The 21,773-nt window shown below is 42.8% G+C and overlaps 1 protein-coding gene across 10 annotated transcripts in view; it reads left to right on the top strand.

The window, feature by feature from the left end:
- EYA4 (EYA transcriptional coactivator and phosphatase 4) overlaps window positions 1–21,773 on the top strand; it is a 274,048-nt gene that overhangs the window by 28,009 nt on the left and 224,266 nt on the right. For 8 of the 10 annotated variants that reach the window (XM_083176667.1, XM_083176666.1, XM_083176664.1 and 5 more), the window contains exon 2: window positions 20,782–20,881. In XM_083176667.1, the coding sequence (XP_083032793.1) occupies window positions 20,871–20,881 (11 nt within the window). In that variant the 5' untranslated portion in view covers window positions 20,782–20,870. Of the gene's footprint in view, window positions 1–20,781; window positions 20,882–21,773 lie in introns of those variants that run through there. The other 2 variants (XM_083176670.1, XM_083176672.1) reach the window with 2 other exon arrangements.

Below are 21,773 nucleotides of genomic sequence, written 5' to 3'. Positions count from 1 at the left end.
ATTGATAATAAAGTATGAGGGTGTGCTACCATAGACACTAATGTAACTAGCAATGTTAAATAAAAAAAGGTGTTTTTATTCGCTAAACTTAATCTTGAGATTAACGTGAAATATCCCCAGACACAGTAAAAAGTAATGAATTGGTACCCAGTATCTAATCATGAAATCTAGACACCCTGCCAGTCCCTTCAATTTCCCTCTGCTCACATCGTCTAGGACACTGAGACCCGGACTGAGTGACGTGTTATCTGCCGCCAGGTTCACGTCCTCACTCTCTCTGCTCACCGTAGCCGACGAGGTAGTGGCACCTTTCACACCTCACAACTGGGCTCTCAACGGCACGCAGACGGGGCAGCGAGCGACTCCTATAGTAAGCGGGTGCACGGAGACGGGAACACTACCCGGCTCACGGTGCAGCCTGCTGCTACGGGTGAAAGCCCTCCAGCAATTTGTGCTCAATCCTATTACATGACTCGTGTCTTCATACTGTGATATACACCACTTGTCTAGTGATACTAGTAGGGGCATATCCCGCAATAGGAGGATTTGTTAAAATCCCATAAAGTATCCAATGCTTTGCAATGCATCAACTTAAATACCGGCAATAGGGATATATAGTGGGGCTCACTAGGTGTGGTCCTTTTAAACTTCATGTTGTTGTTATATGTGTGTATGTGTGGTTTTATTTTGCAGCTATTTTTAACATTAACCCATTAAAGATTGTTTTAATAGTTCAAGTTCTTAAGGTGCACCAGCACATGACACTCTTTTCTGTCCTTTCACATTGTAGATTCTTACTGGCCCACCGAGAATAGTAGTGATTAAACTACCAGCCAATCAGCTTCTAACTGTCACTTTTCAAGCACCCTGTAACATTACAGTTAGGAGTTAATTGGCTGGTGGTTTATCACTTTCCATTTTATCACTTTTCAAGGCTTAGGACATCTTGCCCATAATCATTCTGCATAGATTTCTATGGGACATGCTACAATGCAAAATTTACCAAGGTTTGAATGCAATGCTTTAGAAATCACTGGCACTGTCCCCAGGCCCATGGCAGTCAGGGGGCAGCAGCATGGCTGGAGTTCAAACCTGGAATAAAAATTACTGCATTCATGATCACATTGTTATACATTGTAGGGACGGGCTGCTATTGGAACCCGTGTCCATGACAATTCTATACAGTACGTAGATAATATATATTACAAGCATATTCTTATATTTACTGTGCTTTAGATAATAGTGGGATGAGAATAATTTACTAGGACCATGTATAATTGTAAATTGCATTTTGTTATTAAGAAATCCAATCTAGAATTTTACTGGAGGCTGTGTGAAATAAACTAGCCACAAATTTCATTCTGCCAATAATTCAGTTCCAAATGAGAAATATTTCTGCACTCAGAGGTGCACTATAGTGTACATTATTATAACACTGTGAATTATTGTAAAACTGTAATAGTAATGGTTGTTATTTTAATGGATTGCCCTTATAAAAACAGCTTTGGAGGCCACTTAAGAACAGAGCAGAATGTTTTTATTATACAAATTACTTCCATGGGAAGGAACAAATTTAAGATTTATAAGTGGAATGTAGGTACAGTTAAATAAAAGTATATTAAAACACATTGAAACAAGGTATAAAAAAGCACTTCAACAGGTCTATTGGAACGGGCATTGCAAAGGTAAATGAATCACACAGAACTACTTTGGTTATAGTTGAAGAGAGCACTGATCAAATATAATTTATATGCAGAATCCTACATAGATAATAATATGGCACAGTTTGAAATGACAAAACCACCTAAAGTGATGACTGTGCCATAATTGGATTTCTCATTTGTACCCGCACCTCCAAAATGTCATAATGCCCCAGCTTTCAGCATGGGCCTAAAATACCTAGCAGAAAATGCCCCCCCCCCTTCAAAATGGTCATTACCTGGGTAGGTGGTATCTGTGCCGATACTTCCCGATAGTGGAAATATCGGTACACACCTATTCAATAGTGCCGTTATTGACCGCATTGAAGGGTGTCACATCCAAATATTTATAAAGTCGGTTCTGTTTTGTCGGAAAAAGGCAGCGGATTCTTGAATTCAAGTTCGAGTTACTGTCAGATCAGAGGAAATGGCCTGTGATTCTGAATGTTGGGACGTTCCCACAGTCGGAATCCCGTATTGAATACCCCCTTTAACTGTAAAGGGAAAAAAAGGGTGAACTCCTGTTGATTCTTTTAACTAGATAAAAATGTACATTTTACACAATTGTACAGTATGTAATGGTTGCTCCCCAATACATAAATATTGTTCTGTTAAAAGTGAGTAGGATTTGTAGACTGGTCATGGTAAAAGCTGTATTGCAAGGTTACATTGTTACATTTATACAATTCTGATCCTTCTCATTTCCTCCAATGTCATAGGTATACTATCAATAAATTGTTAGTTAATGCTGAAACAGAGCTGTAAGTAGACATTTTGGTGCCTTGTGCCAGAAAGAGAATTAGTGCTCCCCTCTATTTTTTTTAAATTTGGACAAAGGTATATGGCTTCATGGGAAAGGGGCGTGGTCACTGTGTGTGTGTGTGTGTGTGTACCCAGAAAGAGAGAGAGATGGTGTGAGCAGGGTTACTGGGATGAGCCGATAAACTCTGCAGCAGCAGCGTGTGCACTGCAGAGCTCCGTTGTAAGAGCAGGTGTCGTACTTGCATTCTGCTGTCAACCAAACAGGTGCTGCTGTACATGCAGGTGCACCTTCAGGGCTTGGAGCTCAGAGGCAGGCATCTGCATTACCTCTGGGAGCTACACCTCTGATTTGGAGCTCATTTACATTTATGTATGTTAAGTAATTTTTATGACACACCTCTCAGATGTTATCAGTACAGGCCCACTATAACATTGCGGTTATAGGTGCAGCTATAAAAATCTTCCTGAAATGTTTTTTAATTGTTTGCAAGTATGTTGCTGCTGCTCTTTATGTTGTTGTTGTTATACTCAAGTAAGCAGCAGGTTAGCAGAACCCAAGTGTTTGGTGCTGTTGTATGGAGTAGAAGATGGTATAAGTAGGGGAAGGAAAACACATGAGGGAAGAGGGCCCAGCCCATAACAGTCTACATTTGTGTTTGTTCTGTGTGATATGGCAGGGCCATCTCCAGTCACGTTCACTAGGAGTGGCCGTGTTGGGCGCTACCCTTAAAGGGCGCACTGGAGCTGGCCCAGTCTGCAGTAGAACTGAAGCTGTCTGACAGCCAGGCAGAGAGTGGTGGGCTGCCCGGCTGTGGTCAGAGCGGTCCACAGTAGCAGCATTGAAACAGAGTGACAGCTGGGTAGAAGCGGTGGGCTGCCCGGCTGCCTTCTTGAGAGCGGGTCCGCAGATGTTTAAAATCTTGCGCCAGGTCGCCAGCCAATAGGAGCTCACACTGCCGCTTTTACCAGTTGGGCCACGAGCTCCTATTCAAGCGAGATTTCAACAGCCGCGGACCTGCTTTCAAGACAGCTGGGCAGTACACCACTTCTGCCTAGCTGTGTCACACTGCTTCCCCCATGGAAAGGAACATGTAAACCCTCTTGGCAATGAGCAAACAACCTCCTTGGCATTGAGTATCATGCCCCTGGCACCAAGCAGGAAGCCTCTGGCATTGAGCACGTAACCCCATAGCAATGAGCATGTAGTTAAGTGGCACTTATAGGCATATGTGTAATGGGCATTACAGTGTGTGACATATGTGTAATGGGCATTACAGTGTGTGGCATATGTATAATGGGCATCATGGTGTGTGGCATATGTATAATATAACAAGGTCGCCGCATGGGGGGGGGGGCTCAAAAAATCTCACTCCTCTCACTTGTCCTTCCCAGGCACACAGCATTGTATACTGTTAGCCTGTAACCTTGTACAAAAACTTAGAAAGCATTCAGAGAAGCATTACTCCACAGGGCATTTACTCATCATTTAGCACTTCTCACAGATATCAGTATCATATCTTTACAATTGAAATATACAGCAGAATAAATGTCATTGATATGTAACTGTAGTAGCAATGATGCCCATAAATGTTTAGATATTTATGTAAAGGGGAAACCCCTCTTAGTTTATACTTGATTAAATATCTTCAATTACTGCTGGTGCTGTAGTGTTTAGTTTGTTTTAAAGAAAATAACTACTTACAGAGTGATGCTGCTCTAACACATCATTTTGTTAATTACAGTATTGACATAGGGGTCTATTTATGAAGTCCACTCTAAAATAGGACAGCACGGATGGTGTAATGGTTAGCATTACTTCCTCACAGTACTGAGCTTGTGGATTCAATTCCCACAGTGGCCCTAACTGTGTAGCGTTTGTATATTCTCCCCAGGTTTCCTCCCACAATCCAAACATATACTGGTAGATTAATTGAGTCCTAACCAAATTAAACCTAGAGGGGGAAATTTAATAGGATGAGAGATTCATTTGGTAAGAAATCTCCAGTTTTTTTAAAGGGGCAATCATTTACACTTGAACCAATCAGCTCCTGTCTGACATTTTTCAAACCCAGCCCGTGACATGGCAGGTAGGAGCTGATTGGCTGGTTGTTTATCACTCTCCATTTTATCACTTTTGAAGCTTAGTGCATCTGGCCCAAGGGGTGTCACTGGCATCACTGGACACAGGCAGGAGCTCTACAATTGTTCTAGTTGGTAATTAAGACACCGTAACTGTTACAAAAGGTACTATAAACAACAGTGTAAAGCTGGCCATACATCAGAAAGATCGATCTTAAAATCGATTGCGCTCATGATTGTGTACAATTTCCCTTGAAATCCCCGGCAGTCCTTGGTGGTTTTTGGACACACAATCCATTATACAATCAGTCATACAATCCATCTGCTGCATGATTGTGTAAATAAGATGTGCACACAATCTGCATACAATCCATCTTACAATCAATTGAGATTGTATGATTGGGTACAATATCTTTCTGATGTATGGCCACCTTAACTTGCCCATTATATCATCTCCTCTTTTATACCCCGTTCCCACTGCAGCTCTTAAACGGTTAATTGCCATTTTTTTTAGCCTTTTTAAGCGGGTAGAGCTGCAGTGGGAAAGCTCCACGTTGCTTTACCCGTTTAACAAATACCGGTATTTGTTAAATGGGTAAAAAGCAGTGTTTTACCCGTTTAAGAGCCGTTTTTTTTGACAGTGGGAAAGGCTCTTAAATGGTATATAGGACTCAGGCAGTAGGGGTTGGGATCATTTGGTCTATTGCATTATGGTAGAAAGTCATTAGGTCGAATCCATTAGGTCAACATGGTAAAAGGTCGACATGATTATAGGTCGACATGGGAAAAGGTCGACATGATTCTAGGTCGAAAGGTCATTAGTTCGACAGGTCATTAGTTCGACAAGGTCATTAGTTCGACATTGTCTATGTCGACATTCACAAGGTCGACATGGGGTTTTTCACTGTTTTTTTACCTGAATGTCAACACAGTCGACATGGACACAGTTTAAAGTGCACTGCATCCCCTCGCATCGCTCGCTGCGCTCGCTATGCGTCGGGCACGGTGCCTCGCTACGCTCGACACACTATTTTATTCTCCCACCACGCCCTAGTGGATGGTAGGGCATGAAATACCGCCTGTCGGCACATGTTGGCTCAAAAAACAGTGAAAAACTCCATGTCGACCTTGTGAATGTCGACATAGACAATGTCGAACTAATGACCTTGTCGAACTAATGACCTGTCGAACTAATGACCTTTCGAACTAGAATCATGTCGACCTTTTCCCATGTCGACCTAGAGTCATGTCGACCTTTTAGCATGTCGACCTAATGGATTCGACCTAATGACTTTCTACCATAATGCAGTAGACCAAATGACCGCATCCCGGCAGTAGCTATGAGAGCACATTGCATATGTAATGAGCCGCTCATTACATATGAGCATATTTAATGAGTGCAGTGCATATGTAATGAACCACTCCATTACATATGGGCATATGTAATGAGCGACTCATTCATATGCACTGCATGCATTACATATGCGCATATGTAATGAGCGGCTCATTACATATGCACTATGCTGTCTTATAGCTACTGCCTGTCCTGCTTTCACACTGCAAACCTGCTTGAGACCCAGTAATTATGTGCAGTGTGAAAGGGGTTTAAAACTGTAATATACCGTTTTAAATAACATTTCCAAATACCGGGTCTCAAACATTTAGGCAATGTTAAAGCAGCATAAGTGAGTGTTAGCTGAGAAGTTAAGCATAAATTCATGCATTGGACCTGATCTATCTTTAGTACTGTTCACACCCAATTTTTTCAAAATATCTTCGCTAAGTCCGGCAAATCCACATACCATAAAGCCCCAATTTATTATTGACATTTATTCATTGGATGAAGGGCTTGTTTGCTGTATGTGTATTTATGTGTGTCAAAGTCTTGTCAGTTGGTTCTGGTGGTTGCCGGGCCAAGCGGCCGAGATGGCTGAGGGCGGTGTCTGATGACATTGTCAAGGCGTGCGGCAGGGAAGCGTGCAGGGAGACGCCGGCGCTGACACTGGTGATTCCTGGTATAAGTAAGTGTAACTTTTACTGTATGTTTCCTCTTTGAGAAAGGTATTAAATTACTGAAATGTCAGATAGTGAATCTGCGGGTATTGGTCCGCTTTATTTCAACGCATTGTTAACCCAAGAAGTGCCGCCTAAGGATATCCTGAGTATCCACCCCATGCATACTGTATTGGATGGCACCGTGGTTGCTGACTTTGGATTTGGGAGTGCCGGACTATTGTGGGTATATATATATATATATATATATATATATATATATACAAAAACCTGCACTCTCACCCTTAGAATAGACAGCCGCTGGGGTGCTGTAAACATAACAATGTGGCCGGGGCTCACAAGGCTATATGGATACAGAGACTCCCAAATTTGGGAAAACAGCACTCACCAGACTTAGTAGATATGGTCACCGGGGATTCCAATCCCAAAAGAAATTTATTCAATCAAGGTATAATACTTGCCGACGTTTCGGTCCCTTAGGAGCATTCTCAAGGCAGAGGTATCTGCTTGTGCAGAGGTATCATCCAAAGTGACAACAGTGAAATCAGCCAGACAGAGACACAGCCCATCACCACTATGCTCTTTGGCAGGGATCGCTGGTGGGGTGAGTTTTCACCAACCTCACTTCTTGCTTTGCCACGATAAAGAGATGAAGCAGGAAAAGCTATATCTTCACAATCCCTGCTGCTCTAGTACATTCACCCCTCATTTTGGGAAACCCTGGAGTAGGTGTAAATGTGGGTTACAATCGGCATTCTGGCAGTCAGGATTCTGGGGTCGCCGCTTGTTAGAATGGCAGTGTCTGTGTTTTGAATGCCGGCATCCAGACTGCTAGGATTTTAACTGCATCACCTGCATAGGTGTGTTGAAAACTATCAGCGCCTGATAAACCAAAAGGCTGATGAGCCTGCAGCCTAGGATGCTAGGACTGGGGGCAGGCCTAATGTATTTCATGTTTCTTGGCCATCACCTGTCCCGATATACTGTGTGTGTGTGTGTGTATTTATGTATGTTCGGGGGGGGGGGGGGGTCATTCTGGTTCATCCTCACTGTTGTGAATGAAATGGTGAGCGATGTTGATGGACTGCATATTCACTTATGCGCATGTGCAGCCCATCTGTGCATGTAGACAGGATGACTTGTGTAGTCGCCAGCCTGTTTGCACAGAGCGGGGGGGGGGGGGGGGGGCTTGGGGCATGTGGCCACAGACTGCAGTCACGCCCATGGGAGCGCCCAGCATTTTATGGGCGTTCCCATGAAAGCACTGGGCATTCCCATGGTAAATAGCCAGTGGCGCGGGTGCCAGGGGCAGATAGCTGATGTCATTGGAGGTCAGCTGCCCGTACAGGGGCGCCACAGATCTAAGACACCAGAGAGTGTATAAGATTTGCCAGCACTAGAGAAATCATTCGATGGTCAGCGACCATCAAATGATTTCTGCCCCGCACACAAGCTGCAAAGGAATGTTTATCAAAACATTCAGTGGCATTTGTACAGGTGAAATCTACATGCGGGCGTTTGTGCGGGTGGTGGGCGGCATTTAGATGACCCGCAAAGCTGCACATTTTGAACTCTGTTCAGTCACTTTGTATTTTTCCACATTGAGCTATTTTGGTGAAACTTTTTCTTGGGCCCCCAACCTGGAAGCATTGTGGCATCTCTGTGTACTAAGCGCCTTGATTCCTATTGGATAAAGTGCGCTATATAAATTAAACTTACTACTTACAAACTCTTGTTGAGGCATATCATTGAGAATGGAAATTGCTTTAGTAGTTTTAATAGAAATATGCAATTAGCAATTGAGCAACTGTCATATTGTTATTAGTAAAGAAAAAAATCTTGTTTTGATTTATAGCACCCTGAGGTAATACCAGTAAACAGTGAAATATACAAGTTTACAGAATGACACAATATCTTATGTCGCTTGATATTTTGACTAACCTTGCATTTTAAGGGCACAGTTGAACATTGCTTACATAAGAAAGCTCCACTACAGACCAGCTATATGCTAATTTCAGATGCAAGCAGATGTGTGACTGAAATTCATACGACTCTGCATAGCCTTAATTTGCATATACAAGTGTGGTAATAATATTTATGGACAGTTATCATGTCATCAGGTTGACATGAGAATGTCATCATGATTAATCCCTTGTGGTTTTATTTATCTCTTCTAACCTTCTCCTGGCGTCTTGCAAGTGGCTCCCAGGTCCTGGGGTTTTTGGGACCATCCTTTCTGGGTATGATCTCTGATGGACAGTTGTGTTGGATGGAAGTGTTTCCCAACTTTTTTTTTAACCCTAATCCCTACTGCTAACCCCCAATGTGCATAATTCTAATCCCACGCACCCCCCGCATCTCTAAACCCTCAAAACTGCAACCTAATGCTAAACCTCCCCATGTTTAAACCTTAACATGGCAACATTTCATTCAGATGTTGACATTGTGAACATGACATTTTAAGGATGTAGATGGTTTAAACAAGTTCAAAAATCTCAATTTAAATGTTTTTGTTGACATTGTGAACTGTTGATCATGTGCCTGGATACTGCATATACACAGACACAGAGCATGTGAAGTGTGAAAACACACAAGGTCTAGTTCGAGCAGATATATGTTCAATTCAGCATCATCTCCACTTGCCTTTAAATCACGTAATGCACCAGCTGTTCAAAGAGAATTGTAGGCAAGATAACGAAGTATTTAAGGATTAGTTTATCCCAACAATAATGGACTACCTGTAGCAATTCTCACAATTAAACATTGGCATTCTAGGATTAACTTTCAGAAAAGCTGTTTCGTTTTATGTAAATAAGAATATATGACAGCCTTTTTTCAGCCTCCTGACCTATCCAGTATCAGCACCATGTTTGAAACAAGATGGAGAACGTATCCAGCTGAGTTACATTTCTTATGTATTCCTACATTTTTGGCATATGTGTGCAGTGTTACACCAAATGTATGAGGTCATGGGAAATAACACTGATGAGCTCCCCATAAAGACCTGGAAATCCATTTTCATACTACTAGGAAATATTTCATATGAGGACAATGGCAACAAGGAAAACAACACCTCCTCTGTTTTTCATGGTGATGGGGAAATTGGTTGTATAATGCATATTTGGGGGATTGCTCTATTTCCTAAAATTTCTTGACAGATGTTAATGGGAAATTGGTTGCATAATGTATATCTGGCAGTTTTCTCTGTGACATATGTCATCACTACATTTCCAACATAAGCGCAAAAATGTAAATGCAATATAGTTGGTTGTGTAAATGTAGCTATGTGCATACATTTAATGAAGCTTATCTGTATTTCTTAGATCTTAACAGGCCTTACTTATGAACATGCCATAGTATATGTACTGTAGGTGAACTCCGTGGCATAACTACTGAGGGTGCAGGGGATGCAATCGCTATGGGGCCTGGTGGTTTGGAGAATTCCCTGTATCCTTTAAAAAAAAAGTATATACTGATGTGCGGGCAGTGGTTGCACCGCTATCCTGTGCCAATCTTCAGTGGTGCAACCCCCCTCTCCTTCTCTACCCCTGCTCCTCCCCTCCTCTGCCACCCCTTACATATACTAACCCCACTCATCTCCTCTACCACCTTTCACGTCTTCTACTCCCCCTCTCTCCTCCTCTACTCCCTCTCCTGCTTTGCTGCTCCTCATGTACTCCCTCGCTCCTCATCCACCCATTTCTTTCCTCCTCTACTCCTCCCTCTCCTCCTCTGTCACCCCTCTGTCCTCCCCCACCATCTCTCTCCTCCTATAGCCCCATCTAATCCCTTACCCACCTTTCTTCTCCTTTAACCCCCCCTCCACTCCATCCTTTCCTCATCTACCCCCCCTCACCTCTTGTCCTGTACTTCCCTCTCTGGTGGCGGAGGGGGGCCCTTTCCAAATTTTGCTATGGGGCTCTCACAGTACTAGTTACACCATAGTTGCCTACCCTCCTGCATTCTGCAGGAGACTCCCTGAAATAGCAGCAATCTCCCTTATTAGTCTTGCAATCTCCCTCATTTCACCTAGCCCACATTACACTGTTACATTTTTGGTGAAAAGGAATGAGAGATAGATATATTTACATTGAATCATCAGCACCATTTCCCAGCACTTTAGAAAGTATAGTAGCTCTTACTAACTGCTTTGGGGCTCATCGTCATTTGTATATAAGTAATTTTTAAAAGATTCCTCTCCTGTGTAGCAGTACACACCCACAATTCTAGGTGCCATGTTCACAATCTCTCCATAAATGGAACTAGACACGCCCTTTGGGTGGAGCATGACCTGCCCCCTTAATGGGGCACTTTGCAAAATTCTATTACCAACTTTGATCTCCCTGACACTAGTTTTCAAAAGTAGGCAAGTATGAGTTACATCCCTGTGTGAACGGTTATGGGTAAATTTACTAAAAGATTCAAAAAATGGAAAGAAGTGATGCTGAACATAACAACCAATCAGATTCTATTATTTTCTACACACCCTTTAGCCATCCCCAACCTGAATTTTCAGTACTGAGTAGAAGTATGTAGTACAGGCACTGACATTGGCAGACTCTCCTTTCCTGCTCTACCATGTCATCGGTTGGCAATCCAGGAAGTGCTGAATGGGTTGTGTTTTGAGACATACAGTAGCTGTGTAATGAACCACTCACAACTCAGAAAAGACAAACCTATGGTCCTGTAAAATATTTCAGTCAAAGTAGAAAAGCTTACAGTATTTTGAGCCTTCAGGCAGTGTTCTCTACTGTGTATCAGACAAATCTTGTGAAGTGTTATGAACATATACAGTACTGTGTACTGTAAGCAGACAGAATTTTACAGATTGTACTTCGTATTTATTTAGCACCTTCTAGAAGATAAAACCCTACCCAAGTCCTGACCAGGGTGGAACATGGGCAGGACCTGGGTAGTGGGTGGTGTAAATGGTCCCAACCCAGTTTGGGACATCCGGGTAGCACTGGATGGATTCCAGAAGCGTGGGACGTACTTTCCGGAAGTCTGCGCAGTGCATTGCCGCAGCGGCAAAAGACAGCAGCCGGGAGGGATGGCACACAGACTCTGGGCACTGCCTACAGACGGTCCACTGCTGCTCTCTCCCATACATTGCTGACAGGCAGTAGCAGCCAGCACTGATGGGCAGTAAGGGACCAAGTGCTTAAAGGAGGAGGGTGAGCGATGTGCATCATATTCCAGCAATGGGCAGGCGGGTGGGTGGGCAATTTAACTCCCTCTGGGCAACGAGCATTTGACTCCCCCTGGGCAACGTGCATGTAATCCCATTTGCTATGAGTATGTAACCCCTATGACAATGGGCATGTAACCCCTATGACAATGAGTTTGTAACCCCCTATGTAATCCCCCTGGCAACAAGCATGGAGCCCCTGGCAACCATAGGGAAAAGCAGGGCTGACCCAGGTTCAGTGTAAACAGCACAGACCTGGGTCTGACCCAGGACGAAGAGCTGTATAAATGGGCTATGAAGCTGGGTCTGCCACTGGAAACTCCTGTGTTTAAAGACCAGGGTCTGGTGTAAAAGAGGTATAACTAGTCTATTCATGAATCAGTAAAGCAGTGGCGAAGTGAGCCAGTGAAGAAGTTGCCCATGGTAACCAATCAGCTTTGGCATAATCTTTAAAAGTGCATTCTACAAAACTATACGCAATAGCTGATTGGTTGCCATAGACAACTTGTTCACTCTTTCAATTCTTCACTCTTTTCACTAATTCATGAATAGGGATGGAGCTGAATGGGAATATTTAGTGTTTTGCTTCTGCAATAATGTTGATTAGATGTATAAATGGGACATGTGATGTATATGGGTGGGTTCCATATATACTAATGCCAGCAATGCTGAGCTTCGGTAAGGAGGATCATGCCAGCCATTGCATCTTTCTGCATTCTTACTGACGAGCAGATGTATTAGGCCTGGATCATTGATAAAGTGGAAGGTGATAACACACCAGTCATTGGTGGAACAATAGGTCTGACCCCGTGTTGGCTTGAGAGAGCAGCGCTGACAGTACCTGTGGGGAGCCGATGCCTATTAAGACAGAAAAGACCGTCCCCTGTAGACGAGGTCTGCACGACCATTGTGTGTGCCCGGGGTATGCAGCAGAGTACGGTGCTAAAGAGAGGAGGTCGCTGGGAGGCCGAGCATACAGGCTGCGATAAGGGATTAGGGTATTTTCAAATGCAGTGCTGGAACTTGCAGTCCATCAGCCAATCAGGCAGCGTGGGCTCCTGGTTGGATGCATGACTGCAAGCTCTGATTGGCTTGCGATTCAGCACCACATGGCTGGAGCTTCCAGTCCCCCTCCCAATAACCAAGCTTGGGGAGCCCCCAGAGCTGCCGTCGTAATACCTCAAGATGATGCAGCTCCACAATTACTGGCAGGGGGAGTAGGGTTAGTTTTACAATGTTGGGGGAAGCGTGTGCTTGGAGTTTTTAACATTGCCGGCAGTGTGACTCTGCGCATTGTCCGGTCACTGTCTGGAGAGACCTGGGTGCACTAATCCTCCCTTTATCTTCAGTTCTCTCTCTTTGTGCAGCTGCCACTCTGCCCCTTTTGACTTGGACACTGGACAGAGGGAAAAGAGGGACATATTGTGTGCTTTGTAGTGTCCTGGTCTGTTTAATGAAGTTATTTAATTGTTGAACAAAAATGCTTTGTGGCTTGTGTTCCACTAGGGCATGTAGTGGCTGCACTGCAACACAGCACACAGAGCACCTACCTATTCTAAAAGTCAGATTCAGACCCAATTGTGTGGCTGCGATTATATAGGATCACTGATTCTCTATTAATGTGCATCATTGATGCTTTTTTTTCTTTGTTTCAAAGTGTCATAATGTTTAGAGGTATCTCCTGTAACTGTATACAGTACATTCATTCTGTAATTGGCATGAAGGTGTGTGGTATAATGTGTTATGAGCATTACAGTGTGGGGCATAGGGCAAAATGTACTAAGAATACAACTATGTCTTATTCGTATTTGAATTTTGGGGACTTGTTTCCTAGCACGCCGCCCATCGCATGGCATCGTATACCTTATTTAGTGGTGTGCGATGCAATGCTTGTACAATTAAATATCGCTTAATGCGATGCGATTTTTAATTGTACAAGCACCCATACCATGAGATGTGATGGGTGCTTACAATGAGATGTAACCCCCAGTATCCATGCCATCCTGAAGCGTGGCGAGGGGCCGCGGTACGCGTCCTCCAACCTTTTCATACCCCCACTATCGACGTCGGTGTGGCGTTGATTTTAGATAGTGTGGCGAGCCACCGAGCCCGAAGCGTGGCGAGCAGACGTGGAAAATGAGCCCGAAGCGTGGCGAGCGGACGCGGAATACATGTAACGTAATCCCCCGTGGATAGTGGGGGTGTAAAAAGGTCGGTGTGCTTGCCACGCATCGGGATGGCGTGGATACTGGGGGTACATCTCATTGTAAGCACCCATCACATCCCATGGCATGGGTGCTTGTACAATTAAAAATAGCATTGCATTGCATGCATCACATGCCACAATATTCCAGGGGGATGCGATGCAATGAGATTTTTAGGATCCCATACGATGAAGATCATGGGCGCCGTTCTAGGAAACAAGTACCGTATTTTGTATAGGACTGAATACGACTGTTATCGGTGGAGTATTTCATATATACATTCGTATTCTGGAGCATAATTTACACAGGTGTCGTATTTTTGAGATTCGTATTTTTCGATGTTGTACGGAGTCGTATTTTTTTACAACTTGTACTAGAATACACCTAGTATACACATGTTAAAAGTCTGATTTTGTGAAATACACCTGCAAATTAAGGTGTATTTTTTTGGAGTATTTTTTTATGACTTGTACTAGAATACGCATAGTATACGTTTGTATTTTAAAATACGATTTGATAGTAAATTTCAAAATTACATTGGCGTATTTTTTTGATGGTGTATTAATTAGTATTTTTGTAAAAATACGAATACGACAGGTTTTTACGGTCGTAAAATAAAAAATACTAACATTGATACAATAGAAAGAAAGATTTCAAATCAATATATCGTGCGCTATGACAGGCAGCCTCAGAATAAAACAGTAGATTGAAGAACCACTTCAATCAAAAAGGACATACTGTACAATACCACAATGTTTTCTGGGTTATTCCAAAGCGCTTTGTCCAAGATGAATAATTTCTCTCTCCTATTTCCTTAGGATATATTAACCCAAAAAGCAGAGAGAGAAACAAATATAGTGTAATACTATTTGAAATAAGTTTCTAAGATAAGCCAAGGTTTAGAAGTTTTTCAACCTGTACCAGAATATTTTGTCTACTAATTTTGTAGACTTTTGCGTTTGATTGAGTGGGGATAGTAATTTCACCCAGAATAGATCCTTCTCTCCTCCTATTTTCTTTTCCCCGAATGTGATGGTAGACACTCAGAGATAAAAGAAGAGAATCTTCTTGGTGCAATAATGTTTTAATAAAGACAAACAGTGCAGTATAAAACAAAGGCAGAGGTAGGATCACAGGACTCTCACCATATATTATTGTTCACAAAGAAAATGCAGACAACAAAGCATAGTTGGTATACTCAACAGGCATCCCTGGATGCAAGATATGGATGTTAAATGTCCTAATAGCCTCCTCTGTATCCACAAGCCGCCGACCGGTTTCGATACAAATGTATCTTTCTCAATGCCTCTCTCTCTCTCTCTCTCTATCTATCTATCTATCTATCTATCTATCTATATATATAGTCATATCTATAAACCGCACTCAATGCAATCAAGGGGCAGCTTAGCGGTGCTCCACTTTAAAGGAAGCAAAGTCACAAATATAAATGTTCTGGTTGAAGCAGGCACTCACCACAGGTAATAAATCATAGTTGAAAATAATTTATTTAATCTGAAGTCAGTCGATGTTTCGGGACCTTTGTCAAGACAGGAACATGTCACTCAGCAGACAGGAAACACCAGGCAGACAGGAAACACTGCCTGGTGTTTCCTGTCTGCTGAGTGACATGTTCCTGTCTTGACAAAGGTCCCTGTTGTGGACCGAAACGTCGACTGACTTCAGATGAAATAAATTCTTTTCAACTATGATATATTACCTGTGGTGAGTGCCTGCTTCAACCAGAACATTATATATATATATATATATATATATATATATATATATATATATATATATATATATATATATACACTGGATGGCGATCCGGCACTCCTTGCTAAGGGGTTAATTGCCCCGGTGCCTTTGCAGGAATTAATGCAGAGTTGGGTAGGTGCTTGAATAAATTTCACATTCTTCACAAGACCTCGAGTGCCGTGCTGTGTGTTCTCCAAACAGGACAACACCTACCCAACTCTATATATATATATATATATATATATATATATATATATATATACAGGTAGTAAGTGCGCAAGTCCCATAAAAGTCCAATTTCCAAAGGGTTAATACCCAAACTTCCAGTCTCCTGCACTCTGGTCTTTTTATGACCGGCAGCTCCTATCAACACCTGGATTCGAATGGTCACTCAATCTAGAAAATACAAACTATGCTATGCTATGGAGCGCTCCTTTGTTTGTATTTTCTAAATATATATATATATCTTGAATACAGGCGGCACTCACCAGACTTGATCAATTTGTAAAAATCCTTTATTAGTTTTAGGGACTAATAAAGGCTTTTTACAAATTGATCAAGTCTGGTGAGTGCCACCTGTTCAAGCTATCTAACTGTACTGGTGCTATGCACTATTGGAAGGCTACCCAAGCAAGTATTTGGACTGATACAGCTGAGTGCCGGGCCCCCCCTGCTTATATATATATATATAAAATGTAGTGTGCTTTCGTCTCACCAGTTCACTTTGAAAAAGGAGCGTGCGTGCTCCGAAACGTTAGTTCTGCATTGTGAATACAGATCTATTCACCAAGACCTCTGAGTGCCGCAGTTTATTGTTTATTATTGGAGGATACGAATCTGCTGTTGAAGGCACCGGGCAAGTTAAATCTATAACAGAGTGCCGGATATACTACTTGATATATATATATATATATATATATATATATATATATATATATATATATATAGTGGTAGAGATGTAACCCACTCGGGGTGATGCATCACACGGCACTCCAAGGGTTTTGAGGTGAATTCAAAGCAAGTTTATTGCAACAGTTTCGAGGCTACTTGGCCCCTTCGTCAGGCTTACAGCAAGAATTCTTGCTGTAAGCCTGACGAAGGGGCCAAGTAGCCTCGAAACTGTTGCAATAAACTTGCTTTGAATTCACCTCAAAACCCTTGGAGTGCCATGTGATGCATCACCCCAAGTGGGTTACATCTCTACCACTATCTACTTTCTACAAATGCACCCAGGTATTTGGTTCCAGGACAGCGGAGTGCCGGGTCGACACCACTTTATATATATATATATATATATATATATATATATATATATATATATCTCTATATATATATATATATATATATATATATATATATATATATATATATATATAGATATATATATATTATAGCAGGGTTTGGCACTCCCAATAACCTTTTTCAAATGTGGTCGGTGCCTTCACAGCATGAAGCAACAATGTAGGGATACAAGGTGCGGCACTCACGACACTCTCACAGATACCAAACTGTAGCCAGGAAGTACTTCAACGTTTCAAAATTGATTATTTTGTCTTCAGAAGACAAATAATAAATTTTGAAACGTTGAAGTACTTACTGGCTACAGTTTGGGATGCGATCTTTCATTGTATAAGCACCCATGGCACAGATGTAATGGGTGCTTAGTATGACACGTGATGCAAGCACCTCTGCCAGTGTTTTGCATCACCCCCAGTATCCACGTTAGCCCGATGCATTGCGAGCCCCGCGATGGGCGGCGTATCGCGGTCGCCAGCCTTTTCATACCCCCACTATCCACGTCGGCGTGGAGTTGATTTTATATAGTGTGGCGAGCCCCGTGAGGGGCCACGGATTACGCGTCCCCTCGCGTGGCTCACTGTGCTCGCCACGCTTCTCATAAATTTGATTGGGACCCACACACCAAATTAACTTAATAAAACTTTTAAAGTGTGTGTGTGGTTGTTGGGGGGGGGGGGGGGGTAATGAGGCTACATGTTAACCAGTTCTCGTATTTGGTACTTATTCTCAGTGTCTCTGAGCGAACCCCAGGCTAAAGCTCATATACTATAAGTCTTAGATGAAATTGAACAACAAATGGAATAGATGTGGGGTATAGTTAAGTACAAATGAAAGAAAGAATGGGGCAGAATCACTATTGATATGCATTACTAACGATCTAATTAGAAGTACCCCTTAAAAAAGACCATGATTGATACTCTGAATGTTGTTACATCTTCGATTGGGTGTCAGCATCGAGGGTAGAGATATATCTTTCCAATTTTTTGCGGAACATCGTCTCTCCAGAGCCCAATAACGTCGGAAGATATTTAGAGGTCATAGTACATTTGTTCCAGAGTCATTCAATGTAGATCGCCAACCTAGGACCAGACCTGGCAATCCAGTGTTTCAAGATTCATTTCTTTGAGATCGTAAACAGAATTGTAAGTAAAAGTATAATTTCTTTGCATTGAGCCACTCCCGACCACCCAGTAAAGTTAATACACAGACAAGATTGAGGCTGGAGGCTGAGATTCCCAGAAACAGTGAAGCAGAGATGCTGCGATCTTGCCGCATTTTGGGCATGAAGTGAAGTCTAATATCGGGAGACACATAGGCTCTGTGAAGAGGGGTGCTAGGCGAGAGGAGGGGTGAGTGTTGCCGTGATTTGAGGCTCCAGGAGCTGTGTAATACTGCCGGGGAGTGAGGCAGGACACGGAGCAGGGAGAAGTAGCTCCTTACTCCATAGCACCGGAACTGGAAGTTCCCCACCCCTACTTTTTTTACACATCAGCTACACCCTACTTTTCCTCCTTGAGCGCTCTGCCCCTGGAGCTCCACTCCTTCATTGTTTTTGTTTCTCTGATGACCTAGACCTGTTATCTGCCAATAGGCACAGATTTCAGGTTACACCATTTGCCTCAGTGGCTTTGTTAAGAGTTATAGTGCTATTTGTTACTTGTCTACTGTATTGTACTGTTCTATGTACTGTACTATATTATCCTGTACAGTGTTACTGTTATACTACATAAACCACTTATGGCTGCAAATAAAGTTCAATATTAATAATAACTGAATTTTGTTCTGCAACCTGTGTTGCAGCGGCAATGTAGTCAAACAGAATGAGGCTGCCTCCTTGTGGCTGGGAGGAGAGTTTGGGCTCTGTGATTGCACAAGGGATAAAGAAATTAGCAGAGGCAAATGTTGTGTTGAATTGTGGTCCTGACAGGAGCCATTCATATTCATTTTATATAAATTCTAATCAGCCAATAAGTTGCTGCACTAAAAAACTTTAATACATGGCTACAATATGTCGATAGATATTTTATTAAGCACTGCAGTCAGTCACCCACTGTTCTGAGGTTTGTTATTCATGATTCCTCTTCTGCAATGTAATTTGAGGTTTTCACATGGCTCAGGTCTGTTGTCTTAACTGTTTGGTCCACTCTGCCTTGCAAAACCTAATGAGGGATTAAGCTATGAATTATATACTCGTGTGAATGGTGCATACACACTAGATGATTTTTTGGGTACTTGTTTCCTAGAAGGGCGCCCATCGCGGGCATCGCATGTACATCGCATGCCATTATAATGGCATGCGATGCGACCGATGCGATGGCCGCGATTTTACATAGAAATGCATGGTAAAATGTAAATTGCGTCGGTCGCATCGCATGCGGCCAAAAAAATCACATGCGATGCCACCGACGCAATTACCGATTTTACATAGGAAACAATGTTAAATGGCCTAATTGACCCGATTTTACATAGGGAACAATGTTAAATGGCCCACAGACCCCAAATAGCCACCCATAAGTGTGAAATGCCCCCCCCATTGTTAACGCCACCCCACGATCAACATCAACCCGAAGCGTGGCGAGCGCAGCGAGCCCGCGAGGGGCGGCGGTACACGTCCTACGACCTTTTTATACCCCCACTATCCACGTCGGCGTGGAGTTGAGAATAGAAAGTGTGGCGAGCCCGAAGCGTGGCGAGCGGACGCGGAATACGAGCCCGAAGCGCGGCGAGCGCAGCGAGCCCCGCTAGGGGACGCGGAATACATGTTAAGTAATCCGTGTCCCCTCGTGGGGCTCGCTACGCTCGCCACGCTCGTCACGCTTCGGGAGCGTGTTCCGCGTCCCCTCGCGGGGCTCACTACGCTCCCCACGCTTCGGGCTCGGTGGCTCGCTGCGCTCGCCACACTTTCTATTCTCAACTCCACGCCGACGTGGATAGTGGGGGTATGAAAAGGTCGGAGGACGCTTACCGCCACCCCTCGCGGGCTCACTGTGCTCGCCACGCTTTGGGTTGACGTTGATCGTGGGGTGGCGTTAACAATTGGGGGGCCATTTCACACTTCAGGGTGGGTATTTGGGGTCTGTGGGCCATTTAACATTGTTCCCTATGTGAAATCAGGTCAATTGGGCCATTTAACATTGTTCCCTATGTAAAATCGCGGTAATTGCGTCGGTCGCATCGCATGCGATTTTTTGGCCGCATGCGATGCGACCGATGCGATTTTTTTCCTTGCGATGCCTAAGATCAAAATCGTGGGCGCCCTTCTGGGAAACAAGTACCATTTTTTTTTAATGATATTCACAATAATGATATCAATGATATTTCCATGCATATCGTCTAGTGCTGGGGTAGCCAACCCTTGTCCTCGAGAGCTACCAACAGTGCATGTTTTGCAGGTCTCCTCACAGAATCACAAGTGAGCTAATTAGCTCCATCTGTGTATCTTTTAAAATGTGTCAGTGATTAATGAGTGCAGCTGTGCAGCAGCTAGGTTGTCTGGAAAATGTGAACTGTTGGTAGCTCTCGAGGGCTAGGGTTGGCTACCACTGGTCTAGTGTATATGTACTATATTGTTAATGATGTGTTCGGGTCATTAGCGATGTCCTCCTGTACATGCAGGACAAGGGATGATATCGCTAGCGATAGCGTGCAGCATGGCCCCCGCTCCCCATCATTAAATGATAACTAATAATGAAAGCAACATGTTGGATTTAGTCGTTGTGTTAATGTTCTGTGAACAGAACCACACACTAAGACTTATTTTTCCCATTATCCCTGAATGCAGGAATTATATTGCACATACGAGACAACTACACTCACAGCAAACATTTGGAGCCTATTTAGAGACCTTCATGGACGACTCGCAGGACTTGAATGAGCAATCAGTAAGTATTGTATTGGCACGATTTACTTATCTTAAACATTTTAAAGATGTCATTGAATTTAATTAGGCTTTATGTTAATTAATTGTAAACTAAAGCATATTTTAATTCAAATTAAACTTTATAGATGTATATTATGGTAGCCACTGCCTTAAACAGGGCATTCTGCAGTGTCTAGCAGTGGTTTAATCCCCATAACCTCCACATTTCTTCCTCCAGGCCCCCCCCCCACACACACACACACACTTTTACCCTATCATTGACCCCCTCACTCTCTCCTGTGTTATACTTGCATAGGCGACAGGGGTAAGTGTACATTCCAACTTAATGACATTAACTTATCTGTCTCCTTACACTTATGTTAATTATCTGAAACAATTAAAAGAATATAGTCGTCGGAAATATGTTCTAAATATGTGGGAGCAAAATGTAGAGTTAGGGGAATATTCAGTCCCTGCCGCTATTTCCAGCGGGGGAAATAGCGGGGGGCGCTTATTCAATGCTTATTTAGTTTTGCAATAAACATTTTACAATGTTTGATTTGTAAGATATATGGTGATATATATATATACTTTGATATCTAATGTTTTAGTGACATTAGTATGTTTTTGTTTGTTGTTTTGTTTATCAAATGAGCGATTTAAAACTGAACAATGGAAAATTTACTTGCTGCATGTGTTCTTTTATGATACTTTTATTGTTTTTACCAGGAAGGATGAGACTGTAGTGACCTGTATGGATGAGATTTTATATTTTTTACTTATGATTATGTAGACTCATATACAAATTGCACCTGTATATGCAGTGTACCATATGTCTTTACATTGATGATTGCTATAAAATAACTCATTCTTGTTTTAGTGGGAAAGAAAGTAGTTTGCGCATAGAATGTATG

This window comes from Crinia signifera, chromosome 3 (assembly GCF_055691185.1).
Source record: "Crinia signifera chromosome 3, ASM5569118v1, whole genome shotgun sequence".
In the NCBI taxonomy this organism is placed as follows: Eukaryota; Metazoa; Chordata; class Amphibia; order Anura; family Myobatrachidae; genus Crinia; species Crinia signifera.
The sequence above is the reverse complement of the archived record's forward strand: the minus strand, read 5'-3'. Positions and strand labels throughout refer to the sequence as shown.